General features: G+C 45.0%; 1 protein-coding gene across 7 annotated transcripts in view; it reads left to right on the plus strand.

Annotated features, from left to right (window-relative positions):
- Nucleotides 1–16,456, plus strand: part of NUMB (NUMB endocytic adaptor protein) — a 181,672-nt gene that overhangs the window by 118,101 nt on the left and 47,115 nt on the right. For 5 of the 7 annotated variants that reach the window (XM_077464567.1, XM_077464573.1, XM_077464568.1 and 2 more), the window contains one exon: nucleotides 15,881–15,913. The exons of the other annotated variants lie outside the window; for them this stretch is intronic. In XM_077464567.1, coding sequence (XP_077320693.1) covers nucleotides 15,881–15,913 — 33 coding nt within the window. The remainder of the gene's footprint in view (nucleotides 1–15,880; nucleotides 15,914–16,456) is intronic. 7 annotated transcript variants of the gene reach the window in all.

A 16,456-nucleotide genomic window follows, 5' to 3' on the forward strand; every position in this document is an offset into this window, starting at 1 on the left:
AATAGGGAGTATTTTATTTTTCTTATACGTTCCTGTCCTGTTTATCAATTTTAAAGCCTTCCATGCCATGACATGAAGTGCCTAAATTTATAGTGATCTTTGTTACTTTTGACTATAATGCTACATTTAGCTGAATATATTTATAAATCCAGTAGGAAGCTTGGACTATTGTTCCTCTGGACTGAATGAACTTCCTTCAAAGAACAATGTTTTGTTTTTCTTTTTTATGTGAGCAAAGTGGAACTTGGTGAACTTTTACTTCCTAACTAAAATAACAGTAGCCACAATGTGCAAGGCTTCTTGAATGTCTCTTCCCTCATGTTTAAAATGCTTTGCTCATTAGTCACTATCCACATATAATTGCATCTGTCTCATCATTTTCCCTGACATGCATATGAGAGAGCAGTCAACTTGTCAGTTTTGTCAAGGTTTTCAGTGACAAACTCTTAGCCCTTGTACACACGGTTCGGAGAATCTGTCGGAATGAGTCTTATCGGACCGTGTCATCAGATAATCCGACTGTGTGTGGTATGCATTGGACTGATTCCGTCCGAATCTCCGTCCGACCCAATTTTCCAACATGTTGGAAATATTTCCTGACCAACTGGGCCGGACGGACCTAATCCGATCATGTGTAGAGCATTTTCATCGGACCAAGTGCCACGCATGCTCACATTCAAATTCCTACATGAAAGCTATTTGCTACTAGCCTGAATGTAGTCCCATCATGACGAAATTACGTCATCACGTTCTGAAAGATCGGATTTTTCGCCAACTTGGCCCGACCGTGTGTATGCAACAGTTTGGGACACAATCCGACGGGCAAAATCCAACGGATTTGGTTGGCAAGATCTCCGACCGTGTGTACGGGGGCTTAGGCTGATACAATTGTAAGATTATGCTGTTATAGCTTTATTGGTATACAGATTTAGCACATTAATATTTAAATAGGAGGATTGATGGCATGTTTACCGTAAATTCAGTTGGGCAAGCTTAAAAATTATTAGAGTAGTGTAATTTATTTGGATATAGAAAATATGGGTATTTTAGGCTTATAATATAACGATAAAATACTTCTGTAACAGCAGTCAATGCAAGTCATACCAAAGTCAGACTAAAAGTAGTTCAGGAACCTTTTTTAAGTCAGAGCGATTTAAGTTGCACCAATTAGAACGCTTCCATTGCACAGAATAGACTTTGCACATTCCACAGACTTCTGATGTGAAGTCGGAGCAATTCTCGTATCACTGTGAAACAGGCCTAAAATTGAGCATATGCAGTGTTCAGTGCTCATTGGTGGTCCCACATTTTAATATATTGTCTAGTGAATTAATAGCGTTGGACATAAGACAACTTTTTATGATATTCCTGTTGGAAAGAACCTTTTATCTGTCCCAATCCAGTATCTGTTTGACAGCGTTTAACTGTTTTTACTGCAAAAATGAAAAGGCTAATACAGCAGCAGCTGACAGGTTCTCTTGTTAAATTCTGAGTCGGCCTCTAAAAGCAGAATAAAAAGGACAGGGATTTATTAAGACAGGAGGCAAAGTGCAGATGGTACATGTGAGTCATTCATGCATAATATTATCCGGTCCTCTCCATTGTAGGATGCCAGAATGTACAAAGGTTCTAAATCTTGCCATGTGCAGGTCCTCCTCAGTGTTCATGTCTTTGTGTTTATAATGCATATGACGTATTTAATACTTTTTTGTTTTAGCAGGTTAATTAAAGAATCATAATTAACATTTACTTTCTTTTAAATATGTATTTACAAATTAAACCATTTTAACCAGTTTGTCTTAAGAACTAATCAAACTTGCATGTCTGCTTTTTCTTCTTCTTTTAACTGTTACAACGTTGTATGGAAGTTTCTTTGTCCTTAACATGTGCAGCTTTTGGAGTAATATTAACTATTAACTGTCACCCTGAAATTGGGAAGATGTGGTGAAATGTCCTTAGCGTCTGCTAGCTGCAGGGCTGACTTTGTGGAGGAGTGTGATGAATTGGAGAGTTGTTGAACTTGGCAGCAGAAGGCAACTCTTTTCTCATTAGATGTCACCTCATAGTGATACATGACACGCTTACATTATGTTCTCTGTACATGGAGTGTATATTGTAACTGCTAGATTCTAAGCCATTCATAGAGGACTCTTCATAATGCTGCTCAAGCAGCGCCGTAAATTACTGTTCACTGTAAAATTAGTAGAAAGCTAGCATGGTTTCTTGAGCAAAGCTTGTATAGTACTGAGCTTTAACTACCTCAGTGAGCCTTTATATCTTCTAATGTGTAAACAAAATGTCTCTTTGGAATTCAGCTACATGCAACAAATGAATATTTTACATTTTGTAGTTGCATATAGACTTGTGTAATGGCAAAGCAGCTTGTATGCATTCCAGGACATAGCTGTGTCTGTGCCTATCCAATCCGCTATATTTGGGCTGGATTCACACATGTCCAGCTGCAGTTTGCAATCCGGTGTGGCTTTGTTCACTAATTCAGGTGGTGAATTTTGACTTGAATTCATACCTAAACCAGACCCAAAATCGCACAGGACCCTTTTTAGAAACAGCCTGCGGCCGCCCCAGATCTGTGTGAAAATCCTCATTGAAAGCCGGCCGATTCACATGTTATGCCAATCAGATGCTATACAAAAATGCATCCGATTTTGCATATATGTGAACTGAGCCTTATTTTGTCTATTACAGGTATTTGTATAGCGTTGTCAATTTACGCAGCACTTTACACACACATTGTGCATTCATGTCAGTCTTTTCCCTTAAGGAGCTTGCATTCTAAGGCCCCTAACTCCCATCCATACACATACCAGGGCCATTTTTTTTTTAGACTGGATCCAATTGACCTACCAGCATGTTTTTGGAGTGTGGGAGAAAACTAGAGTACCTGGAGGAAATCCACACAGGCCCCGGGAGAACATGCAAATTACAGGCAGGTAGTGCCGTGGTTGGGATTTGAACAGACAACCCTAGTGCTGCTAGACGGAAATGCTATCGTGTAGTAACCACTTTACTAAATGATTCTCATAGTCGGCAGCACAGAGTGGGATGCTAGAAGTACACACTGAGGGGAGCCATGGCCACAAACAGATCATATGTTTCTGATAGTCATGTATACAGTGTTGTCATGTATGAAGTTTCTCTTACCTCCTCGTTATGCATATGCATTTTTTCTTCCCAGTTGCTAGGGAAGATTTGGAGCACAGAAGGGATACACTGAGGGGAATTTACTAAAACTGGTTCACACAGAATCTGGAGTAGCTGTGCATGCTGGCCAATCTGCTTCTAACTTAAACTTCTTCAGTTGTTCGGCATTAAACCCAAAACCAAAAATGTAATCTATTGCAACTTGCAAATTCTTGGATGTGGTGTCTGCATTCATTTTCTTAGGCTTTTTTCCCCATCTGTTTTCACCTGGTGATCTGGCCAATAACACACCACCTGTATTACTGTGCCCTCACTCTGGATGAATGAGCACAGGGGGCCCTTTTGGACAGCAGCATTGTCAGTCTGAGGAGGCGGCTATTGGATGTATTAGCCAATTAACCACTTGACCACTGGCAGGGCTGGTGCAAGGATTTTTGGCACCCTAGGCGAAACCTCATTTTGCCGCACCCCCACTGGCACCACCCCTGACTCCACCCCCAGAATACCGCTTCACCAGCGCTCAACAATTCCGCCTCGCCAGCGCCCATAAATTACAGACTTGGGGGGACATTTGGCAGATCAGTCAACATAATAGATATATACACTCACATTTTAAAACTAAATTTCATGGTCATCACATTCACATAATGTTTTGAAGTTGTCATTTTTTTCCCACAATTCTTTGCAAAATCAAGATTTTTTTTTTTACTTTTTTTTTTTTCACAAAATTGTCATATTATCAGTTTATTTCTCACACAGCATATGCATACCACAAATTACACCCCAAAACACATTCTGCTATTACTCCCGAGTACGGTGATACCACATGTGTGAGACTTTTACACAGTGTTGCCACATACAGAGGCCCAACATGCATGGAGCGCCATCAGGCGTTCTGGAGCTCCCAGGACAATTCTGACATTTCTCTCCTACATGTAAAAATCATCATTTATTTGCTAGAAAATTACATCGAATCCCAAAACATTATATATGTTTTTTTAGCAAACACCCTGGAGAATACAATGGTGGTCGTTGCAACTTTTTATCTCGCACGGTATTTGCGCAGCAATTTTTCGAATGCTTTCGAAAAAAAAAAAAAAAAAAAACACAGTAAAGTTAGCCCAATTTTTGCATAATGTGAAAGATAAAGTTACACTGAGTAAATCGATACCTAACATGTCACTCTTCAAAATTGCACAGGCTCGTGGAATGGCGCCAAACGTCGCTACTTAAAAATCCCCATAGGCGACGATTTAATTTTTTTTTACTGGTTATATGTTTTGAGTTACAGAGGAGGTCTAGGGCTAGAATTATTGCTCTCGCTCTAACGTTCGCAGCGATACCTCACATGTGTGGTTTGAACACCGTTTTCATATGTGGGCGGGACTTACGTATGCGTTCGCTTCTGCATGCGAGCACATGGGGACAGGGGCGCTTTAAAAAAAAAAAAAAAATGTTATTGTTCATTTTACTTTATTTTAGTTTGACATTTTTTTCCCAAAAAATACATTTTTTGATCACTTTTATTCCTATTACAAGGAATGTAAACATCCCTTGTAATAGGAATATGGCATGACAGGTCCTCTTTACAGTGAGATATGGGGTCAATAAGACCCCGCATCTCACCTCTAAGCTGGGAAGCCTGAAAAAAAAAAAAAGATTCTGGATTTGATCGTATTGGCGAGTCGGTAGAAGCACCGGAGGGCGGCGGGAGGGGGGGGGTGTGTCTATGGCTGGGTATTGCAGGGTATCTCAGAGTATGGCGTTGCAGAGTATTGCGTTGCAGAGCATTGCAGGATATTGGCGGGCGTTGCAGGGTATTGCGGGGTTAATTTTCGATGAGCAGCGATGTGGGCACTGCAGATGCAGCCCACATCACTGCTGACACCGATCTCTTCCCCCTCCGCTGTTCCGATCAGTACAGTGACCACTCTGTCATTTGATGGAGTGATCACGTGGTAAACGGCCGCTATGAGCGGCCGTTTACCGTGATCCGTGATGCTCTCGAGTGTGCGCCCCAGGGGGCGCGCGAGAGCGGAATTCTGGGAGGACGTCATATGACGGCCTCCCAGAGTTAAGAAACCGCCCTGTAGCCGTCATTCGGCTATAGGGCGGTTATTAAGTGGTTAAGATGCGATAAAAAATTGAAGCTGAACTCTAGCTAACACGTTATAAACGGTCACAGCAAACTGTAGCTGATCCAGATTCTGGTTGCTCCAGTCTTTGTAATTTCCCACTGCTGATTGGTTACCCAGCAGAAGACCACAAATGGACTTTTTACCAGTCAGAAACTTTATACATGTCTTTTGTTCTACAGAAACCACTTTGGTTTGTGATCTGTGTGTTTTTTGTTTTGTTTTTTAATGTGCCTGAATCTTTTTGTGCTAAGAAGGAAAAAAAATGCTCTACCATGCCTTTTTTTACCCTGATTAAAATTGCCCAGCAACCAGTCTCCCAGTTGCCTATTAAATCTAGGCATACATTTATACAACTTCCTTATTAAATTTCCTTTAGATTTGCCTTCAACTATGGAGTGCAAGTGCCTGCCTGAGTGCATACTAAATTAAAGTGTTAGGGTTTGACCTAATATTATATGGTTTTGGTAAATCTAAAGGAAAATTGTACAATTTTTTTATTTTTATTTTTTTTATTTTATTTTTTATAATGCATGGCCAGCCTTTAAGCTGGGTACATGCTACAAGATTTTTTTTTTTTTTTTCCCGGGTTGAACGAAAAAAAAAAAAAAACCTCTAGGCTCCGGTCGGACATGCTGTACTAACCATCTGATATTTGTTCAGCGATCTCCACCGCTGAGCTGTTGTGTTCTGACAGTGGAATTGCCCCCTCACCAGAACACTCCGATCAGCACAGTCTGCCATTGGCTGGTTTTCCAGCATGCACGTCAAACAGAAGCTGGCCAAACCGCCAGCTTCTGTCACAGACACACAGGCCGAATGCCGGCCATCTTCTTCCTTTATTTTTATTTTTATTTTTTTTGTAAACCAGCCGATGTCTCCTGACATTCGGCCCGTGTGTAACTGTCTTACAAATAGTGCCATATGGTTTAACACAACAATCGTTCTCTAGGGCCAGATAAAGCATATACAGTATCTCACAAAAGTACACCTCTAACAAAGTGAACACTGAAGAAATGACACTTTGATACAATGTAAAGTAGTGAATGTACAGCTTGTATAACAGTGTAAATTTGCTGTCCCCTCAAAACAACTCAACACATAGCCATTAATGTCTAAACTTCTGGCAACAAGAGTACACCCCTACATGAAAATGTCCAAATTGGCCATTTTCCCTCCCCGGTGTCATGTAACTAGTTAGTGTTTCAAGATCGCAGGTGTGAATGGGGAGCAGGTGTGCTAAATGTGGTGGCATCACTCTCACTTTCTCATACTGGTCACTGGACGTTCAACATGGCACCTCATAGCAAAGAACTCTGAGGATCTGAAAAAAACTTGTTGCTCTACATAAAGATGGCTATAAGAAGATTGCCAAGATCCTAAAACTGAGCTGTAGCACAGTGGCCAAGACCATACAGTGGTTTAACAGGACAGGTTCCACTCACAACAGGGCTCGCCATGGTCAACCAAAGAAGTCGTGTGCACATGCTCAGCATCATATCCAGAGGTTGTCATTGGGAAATAGATGTATGAGTACTGCCAGTAGAGGTTGAAGGGGTGGGGGGGGGTCAGCCTGTCAGTGCTAAGGCCATACGTCGCACACTGCATCAAATTGGTCTGTATGGTTGTTGTCCCAGAAGGAAGCCTCTTCTAAAGATGATGCACAAAGCCCACAAACCTTTTGCTGAAGATAAGCAGACTAAGGACATGGATTAGTGGAACCATGTCCTGAGGTCTGAGACCAATATACTTATTTAGTTCAGATAGGGTTAAGTGTGTGTGGTGGCAACCAGGTAAGACAAGTGTATGTCTTGCCTGCATACAGTCAAGCATGGTGGTGGGAGTGACATGGTCTGGGACTGCATGAGTGCACTGGGGAGCTACAGTTCATTGAGAGAACCATGAATGCCAACATGTACTGTGACATACTGAAGCAGAGCACGATCCCCTCCCTTCGGAGACTGGGCCACAGGGCAGTATTCCACCATACCGACCCCAAACACACCTCCAAGATGACCACTGTCTTGCTAAAGAAGCTGAGGGTAAAGATGATAGACTGGTCAAGCATTTCTCCAGACCTAAACCCTATTGAGCATCTGTGGGGCATCATCAAACGAAAGGTGGAGGAGCGCAAGGTCTCTAACATCCACCAGCTCCATGATGTCCTCATGGAGGAGAGGAAGAGGACTCGTGTGAAGCTCTCAGGAAATCCATACCCAAGAGGGTTAAGGCAATGCTGGAAAATAATGGTGGCCACACACAATATTGACACTTTGGGCCCAATTTGGACATTTTCACTTAAGGGTGTACTCAATCTTGTTGGCAGCGTTTTTTGGACATTAATGGCTGTATGTTGTTTTAAGGGGACAGCAAATTTACACTGTTATACAAGCTGTACACTTACTACTTTACATTATGGCAAAATGTCTGTTCTTCAGTGTTGTAACATGAAAAGAGATAATATTTACAAAAATGTTAGCGGTGTAATACATTTTTTGAGATGCTGTATGTGTCAGAAGCTATTACCCAGCATAGGGGCTGCCTGGCCACTGGGATGGCAGTCAGAAGAAGTGGGTATCAGTCTTTGGCAGCCGAATCACTGCCAGCTTTTTCTTCAACTCAATGCTTTATAGGTCAGACTTGTTGTCTTTCTGTTTTAGCGAATAGTTGTACATTCATGTCCACATTTATAATTACCTTGCAAAATAGAGCCTTCCATTTAATATCGGAATATTTTCTAGAGAGAAAATTACTCTTTCAACACCTTGTATGATAATGAAAATCAATGTGTGTAGGATGTTACCGCAGAAAGTACAGGGATTATGTAAAACATCCTTCCTTTTCTGGTAATGTAATCTGTTTTAAAAAAAAAAAACATAACACAATTGTTGCTTTTTTCTATCTTTTGGATTCTTTAAAGCTCACATTAGGCCCCTTTGACATGTGCGGCCCGTATGTCCATATTTCATCCATCCGTTTTTGGATGAAATACGGACATTCATGGATCCCTATGGGAACATCCTCTGACACCCGATATCATCCGTCTCTGCTATGGTCCAATTCTGCACACTGAGGAAAATCCTATTTTTCTATCTGTCTGCAGATTGGATGAACACGGACAGACAGTCAGTGTTCATCCGATCCCCCATAGAGGAGAGCAGAGTTCTGACAGTGTGCAGGGACCGCCCTGTCATCTGCCGGCTCAGCGGGGATAAATGGAGCGATCCCCTCTGAGCCAGCGGATGTTCACAGTAGGGATGCACCGAAATTTCGGCTGCCGAAACATATCGTCCGAAAATGCCCTTTTCGGCAATTTGCCGATAGAGAAAAACTGCCGATAATGGAGCCTAAAAAGGGGCCGCCCATCATGGGGGGTGTATAGCGCAGGAAAGCCGCCTCCGCCGCCTGTTTGATCACAGCGCCGGGAACATCACAGCTTTCATTTCAATAGCTGTGTGTTCCCGGCCGTGCCGTCACACACAGCCCTCCCCCCCCTTGTCCGGGGCACTTTGATAGACAGATCACCCGCAGGATTGGACGGATGATCTGTCTATCAAAGTGCCCGGATAAGGGGGAGGGGCTGTGTGTGACGGCGCGGCCGGGAATACACAGCTATTGAAATGAAAGCTGTGATGTTCCCGGCGCTGTGATCAATGAGGCGGCAGAGGCGGCTCTCCTCTCTTCCCTGCACAGGCTGGCTGCAAAATGGGACACTGGCTGCAAAATGGGGCACAGGCACTCTGGCTGCAAAATGGGGCACACTGGCCTGCAGGGGGGCACAGGCACACTGGCCTGCAGGGGGGCACAGGCACACTGGCCTGCAGGGGGGCACAGGCACACTGGCCTGCAGGGGGGCACAGGCACACTGGCCTGCAGGGGGGCACAGGCACACTGGCCTGCAGGGGGGCACAGGCACACTGGCCTGCAGGGGGGCACAGGCACACTGGCCTGCAGGGGGGCACAGGCACACTGGCCTGCAGTGGGGCACAGGCACACTGGCCTGCAGTGGGGCACAGGCACACTGGCCTGCAGTGGGGCACAGGCACACTGGCCTGCAGTGGGGCACAGGCACACTGGCCTGCAGTGGGGCACAGGCACACTGGCCTGCAGTGGGGCACAGGCACACTGGCCTGCAGTGGGGCACAGGCACACTGGCCTGCAGTGGGGGACACCTCCTGTAGCAAGTCCTCTGTCTCTGACCATCTCCTGTACCGTGTCCCCAGTCTCCGATCATCTCCTGTACCGTGTCCCCAGTCTCCGATCATCTCCTGTACCGTGTCCCCAGTCTCCGATCATCTCCTGTACCGTGTCCCCAGTCTCCGATCATCTCCTGTACCGTGTCCCCAGTCTCCGATCATCTCCTGTACCGTGTCCCCTGTCTCCGACCACCTCCTGTACCTGTATAGCGCAGGAAAGCCGCCTCCGCCGCCTGTTTGATCACAGCGCCGGGAACATCACAGCTTTCATTTCAATAGCTGTGTGTTCCCGGCCGTGCCGTCACACACAGCCCTTCCCCCTTATCCTGGCACTTTGATAGACAGATCATCCGTCCAATCCTGCGGGTGATCTGTCTATCAAAGTGCCCGGATAAGGGGGAAGGGCTGTGTGTGACGGCGCAGCCGGGAATACACAGCTATTGAAATGAAAGCTGTGATGTTCCCGGCGCTGTGATCAATGAGGCGGCAGAGGCGGCTCGCCTCTCTTCCCTGCACAGGCTGGCTGCAAAATGGGACACTGGCTGCAAAATGGGGCACAGGCACACTGGCTGCAATCGGACACTCTGGCTGCAAAATGGGGCACAGGCACACTGGCCTGCAGGGGGGCACAGGCACACTGGCCTGCAGTGGGGCACAGGCACACTGGCCTGCAGTGGGGCACAGGCACACTGGCCTGCAGTGGGGCACAGGCACACTGGCCTGCAGTGGGGCACAGGCACACTGGCCTGCAGGGGGGCACAGGCACACTGGCCTGCAGGGGGGCACAGGCACACTGGCCTGCAGGGGGGCACAGGCACACTGGCCTGCAGGGGGGCACAGGCACACTGGCCTGCAGGGGGGCACAGGCACACTGGCCTGCAGGGGGGCACAGGCACACTGGCCTGCAGTGGGGCACAGGCACACTGGCCTGCAGTGGGGCACAGGCACACTGGCCTGCAGTGGGGCACAGGCACACTGGCCTGCAGTGGGGCACAGGCACACTGGCCTGCAGTGGGGCACAGGCACACTGGCCTGCAGTGGGGCACAGGCACACTGGCCTGCAGTGGGGCACAGGCACACTGGCCTGCAATGGGGGACACCTCCTGTAGCAAGTCCTCTGTCTCTGACCATCTCCTGTACCGTGTCCCCAGTCTCCGATCATCTCCTGTACCGTGTCCCCAGTCTCCGATCATCTCCTGTACCGTGTCCCCAGTCTCCGACCACCTCCTGTACCGTGTCCCCAGTCTCCGACCACCTCCTGTACCGTGTCCCCAGTCTCCGACCACCTCCTGTACCGTGTCCCCAGTCTCCGACCACCTCCTGTACCGTGTCCCCAGTCTCCGACCACCTCCTGTACCGTGTCCCCAGTCTCCGACCACCTCCTGTACCGTGTCCCCAGTCTCCGACCACCTCCTGTACCGTGTCCCCAGTCTCCGACCACCTCCTGTACCGTGTCCCCAGTCTCCGACCACCTCCTGTACCGTGTCCCCAGTCTCCGACCACCTCCTGTACCGTGTCCCCAGTCTCCGACCACCTCCTGTACCGTGTCCCCAGTCTCCGACCACCTCCTGTACCGTGTCCCCAGTCTCCGACCACCTCCTGTACCGTGTCCCCAGTCTCCGACCACCTCCTGTACCGTGTCCCCAGTCTCCGACCACCTCCTGTACCGTGTCCCCAGTCTCCGACCACCTCCTGTACCGTGTCCCCAGTCTCCGACCACCTCCTGTACCGTGTCCCCAGTCTCCGACCACCTCCTGTACCGTGTCCCCAGTCTCCGACCACCTCCTGTACCGTGTCCCCAGTCTCCGACCACCTCCTGTACCGTGTCCCCAGTCTCCGACCACCTCCTGTACCGTGTCCCCAGTCTCCGACCACCTCCTGTACCGTGTCCCCAGTCTCCGACCACCTCCTGTACCGTGTCCCCAGTCTCCGACCACCTCCTGTACCGTGTCCCCAGTCTCCGACCACCTCCTGTACCGTGTCCCCAGTCTCCGACCACCTCCTGTACCGTGTCCCCAGTCTCCGACCACCTCCTGTACCGTGTCCCCTGTCTCCGACCACCTCCTGTACCGTGTCCCCTGTCTCCGACCACCTCCTGTACCGTGTCCCCTGTCTCCGACCACCACCTGTACCGTGTCCCCTGTCTCCGACCACCTCCTGTACCGTGTCCCCTGTGACCATGGTGTTTTTTTCCTACTAAATTTGTGCCATCATCCACATACAGAAATAGAATGGACAATGTAAATTAACTGCCTCATGCCGATATAGGTCGTTGACCTTTAAGAGGAGATGGGGGCACGCCCTCGAGAAGCTCCATGAGTCAGGTCGCGGGTCCAGCGGACTCTATCGCCGCAGGGATACCTGCGATCGCCTCACAGAGAGGAAGAACGGGGAGATGCTATAGTAAACAAGCATCTCCCGTTCTGCCTAGCAACAAGTGACACTGATCTCTGCTCCCTGTGATTGGAGCAGAAATCAGTGATGTGCACAACACAGCCACGCCCCCCACAGTTAGCAACACACCCCTATGACACACTTAACCCCTACACTGCCACCTCCTGGTTAACCCCTTCACTGCCAGTGTCATTTACACAGGAATCGGTGCATTTGTATAGCACTGATTGCTGTATAAATGACAATGGTCCCAAAAATATCCGATGTGTCCACCATAATGTCAGTCACTATAAAAATCGCTGATCGCCGCCATTTAAAAAAAACAAAATGAATAAAAATGCCATAAAACTATCCCCTATTTTGTAAACGCTATAACTTTTGCGCAAACCAATCACTTGTGTTATTTTTGGTAAAAAAAAATAAAAATAAAAAAAAATGTAGAAGAATACATATCGGCCTAAACTGAGGGAAAAAACGTTTTTTTGTAATATATTTTTGGGGGATATTTATTATAGCAAAAAAATTTAAGTTTTTTTTCAAAATTGTCATATATTTATTTTATTTTATAGCGCAAAAAATAAAAACCGCAGGGGTGATCAAATACCACCAAAAGAAAGCTCTCCCGGGGGGGAGCATCAATTTTGTTTGGGAGCTACGTGGCACGACCGCGCAATTGTCAGTTAAAACGACGCAGTGCCGATTCATAAAAAGTGCTCTTGTCAGGAAGGGGGTAAATTCTTCCAGGGCTGAAGTGGTTAAACGGTGTTTAGTATCGCTTTAAGGGCTTATACATTCTCATACACAATAATGCATTCGGATCCGAACAGCGTACAATATTTTACAGAATCATACTTAATTGTGTGTGTGTGTGTGTGTGTGTGTGTGTGTGTGTGTGTATATATATATATATATATATATATATATGTGTGTGTGTATGCATGTATGTGTATATGTATGTATATATATTATGCAACAGTGCAGTGTACCCTATAGGATAACTTGGTAGGAAGTGACTGTCTTCCATTAGTTCAGTGCACACAATCCCACTACAGAAATTCTTGGACTATAGGGATGTTTGGAAATAACAGTAGCATATTTTTTTAATTTAATGAAACGTGTATTGGAATAGAGTTTGATGTTGCTGACTTGTCCTAAAAATGCTTGTGGCCTGGTAGTTCTAAAGCCAGATAAGCAAGACTATCAGTCACTGATGCAGAAACCGTCTGAAGATCGGAATGTCTGACGTCGCTTTGAGCTTGCCCGCTGCTTTTTCAGAAAGAGGTTGGCTGTGGCAGTCTTCATGTTTCTCTAAATAATGATTTCAAGGTAGTCCTAATAACAATGAAAGTGGCAATACAAATTTAACAGGCTTCAGTGCTGTTGTGGTTACACTATTATAAAAATAACAGAAAATAATGGTTTAAACTCCAGTGATTATAAAGAGTTTGTAATAGTAGTAAGTGTTGCCAGGCAGGTTTTGCCCCATGTACCTTCTGCTGCCTTGTTTGGTGGTTTTTACTTTTTTCATTTTTATGCTTTAAAATTGGTCTTTTTTTTATTTATTTTTTATTTTTTTCCTTTTCAACTAGCAACTTGGCACAGCTAGAATTTATTTTTTTGGTGCAGCTCGCACACTTGTGTTGCAACTCATAGCAGATGCTCAGTCATTATATATGTAATTATCCTGTAAAACTAACCAAACCTAATGTATGAATGCTATGGGTCACTGTGTGTGCAGCTTGCACAGTGTGGTAATGCCTATCATACAGTGATGTAAATTGAATTGTGTCAGCAAATTAATACTGCAATTTCTTGAGATTTTACCTGTACAGTCTAACCACCGTTGCACCTTTAGAAAATCAGGATTTTAAGTGCATGTTAGGAATGTTTTTGTTGCAATGCCTATGTTGGGGACTAGATGAGGATGTTCATATCCTATTCAACAGCAATTTGGGTAAAAGCAGGCATTGAAATTTTTTTCCCATTTGCTTCACCTCCCACTCTGCTAAATATGCGTGTGTTATACTTATACTTTTTTTTTTGATAGAAAAAAAAAAAATCTGTTTTCAGAGATTACCCATAACTGCCTGGCCTGATAGGGAAGTTGGGGGAAATGTCATAAATTGGAACATAAGTAGCAGTAAAAGCTGACGGTGGCCCTAACCCACCCTTGCTTTATTCATGGCTAAATAAAGTTTTTCAGTTAAACTTGGTTGAACAGATCTTCTGTGCACACCTAAAATTTAGAATCACAGATGCCTCGGGACACACACCCCCCCCCCACACACACACACACACACACACACACACACACACAGCGTTTGGGGCCGTCCGCCCACATGAATATTAAATTGGGAGCAGTGACTGTATCCATGCAGCCACTGCACCTCCATTAATATCAGTTGGACTGCCTGCATGGAACACCTATGGATTCCTATGTGGGTAAACATGGCCCTCACATAGGAAGCTACAAAGATAACTCCTCTTTGGGGAGAGGGGGGGATGTATATATTAGATCAGTTTTGGTGAGGTACACCCAAAGGGTTAATCATATGTACAGGTTCAAACACTGCCACTTTCCTCACTAGAACCCTTTAAGTGCAGCAGCTGGCTAAGTCACTCCCGCTCACTTTGACATGGACACAAACGGCTTCTTTTTTTTTTTTTTTTTTTTCTTCTTTTTTTTCCAGAATAACAAAGTTTGCTAGTGTTTTTTAGATCACACGGAAGAGAATTGTTTCTTTTTTTTTCTCAAAGTTGTAGATTATTTTCAGGTCTTATAACCAAAATGCATATTAGTTTAGATCCGTGTTGCTCAAATTTTTTCGGGTCAAGGCGCCCTTAAAAAGTATTTTCAGTCTTGAGGCAGCCCAGTCTAAGACATGGGTCACATTATTGCTTGCTGCGGAAAAATGGTACCCCACGCAATGGTGAATGTGGTGCTTTTTCCGGGACTTTGTTCCCTGCGTTTCTGTTGGTAGGACAGCACACTGAGGAATGGGCTGTTCTACACAAAGCACACATCCACACAGATGTGAACCAAGGGCTTGTTCACATGTGCGGTTGAGGGGTGGAAAAACCATGTGATTAAGTCATTTTTACCACCCCAACTGCTCCCACTTCAGCTGCAGAGGCAGCAGTCGGGGATTTACACTGTACCTGCGGGTGAATGGGACTGCACTGCAACTGTGTACATTGCATGCAGCTGCAGCACAGTGATGCTGGACTTAGGGGATAAAGTAGGCGTTGAGGGGGCAACGCTTTGCTACCTGTCAAGTGCTTCTGAGCATGGATCACTTTTCAGATGAGCAGAAGTGTTTGCTGCCATTATGAGCAAGCCCCTTAAAATAAAAATAAATAAAAAATAAACCGTTCTGATCATACATGATTAGGAATAACCTATTCCACACGCACACACAGCTCAACACTCAAGACACCACCTCCTCCTCCTCCCACTTTTCCTAGGTGCAGTCAACCTGTGTCAGCTAGCCAAGTCACATGTCTTCTCATTTTACAACCCCAGTAAAAAGTACAACTATAATATGTCTTCCGTAATGGCTGATTGTTGTAACTAATCAACAGTATCAAGGAATGTATAATTTCTGACACAATTCAGTTTTTTTATTTTATTTTTTTTATTTGGACCAGCACTGAATGTAAATAGTGTAACTACAATATTTCTATTTTGTAACGTGCCAAGTTGCTAATTAAAAAGGAAGGTTTACAGATTAGGCATTAGTTTGTTTAATTGCATGGGAAATGGCAGGGTGACGACTTACTCCTCTTTTCCTGGCATCCTTTACCTGCCTACAGCTACTACATAACCCTTTGTTTCCTGTGCATGGGCATAAGGAGTGATATCATTTGCTTGCTCCTCTATAGCATTTACTAATGCTCTCTGCCCTGTTTGATGCATGTTGATTTAAAACCTTGGGAGATTTATAGCTTCCAGCAATAATAGTGCTCGACTTGTCCCCTCCCCTGTTCCTCCAGGAAAGGAAATTCTTCAAAGGCTTCTTTTCAAAAGTAAGTTCAATGCCATTTGTGATTAAACATATAGGGAGTTACACACTGGTATGAAGAAAATTAAACTGGCACCATCGCGTTATTATTCCTGCACTGTATGAAATGCTCAAATGAACAGTGGTTTAATCCAAAATTCCAATTTGTTTTTAATTTTTCTATATTGGACTACTTTAAATTAATTGTGCAGTTCTGTATGGTTGAACATTATCTTACTCTTATATCCCTATTGCCTTTTAATGTAAGGACTTTTGAGAAACGGACCATAAAGTTAAGTAACTATAAAAAAAAAAAATCTTTACTACTTTAATGCACAAATTTGTAATTTTTACTTGAAATTAAGGTAACATGGATATTTTATCAGTATTTGTACAATGAATTTCAAATATGTTAAATTTTGCAATGATTTGAGGGTCCAGCAGTATTATAACAGGAATGTCAGTGATGGGACAGTTTACTATAACTGATGTCACAGCATTGGTGATGGTTCTGTGTTCACTGTGAAAATGGCATCTAGGCAATTCTGAAAAAGATTAGTGCAGAAAT

Source organism: Lithobates pipiens, unplaced genomic scaffold (genome assembly GCF_037356315.1).
Source record: "Lithobates pipiens isolate NorthernLeopardFrog02 unplaced genomic scaffold, aLitPip1_a1.2 Scaffold_30, whole genome shotgun sequence".
Lineage (NCBI taxonomy): Eukaryota > Metazoa > Chordata > Amphibia > Anura > Ranidae > Lithobates > Lithobates pipiens.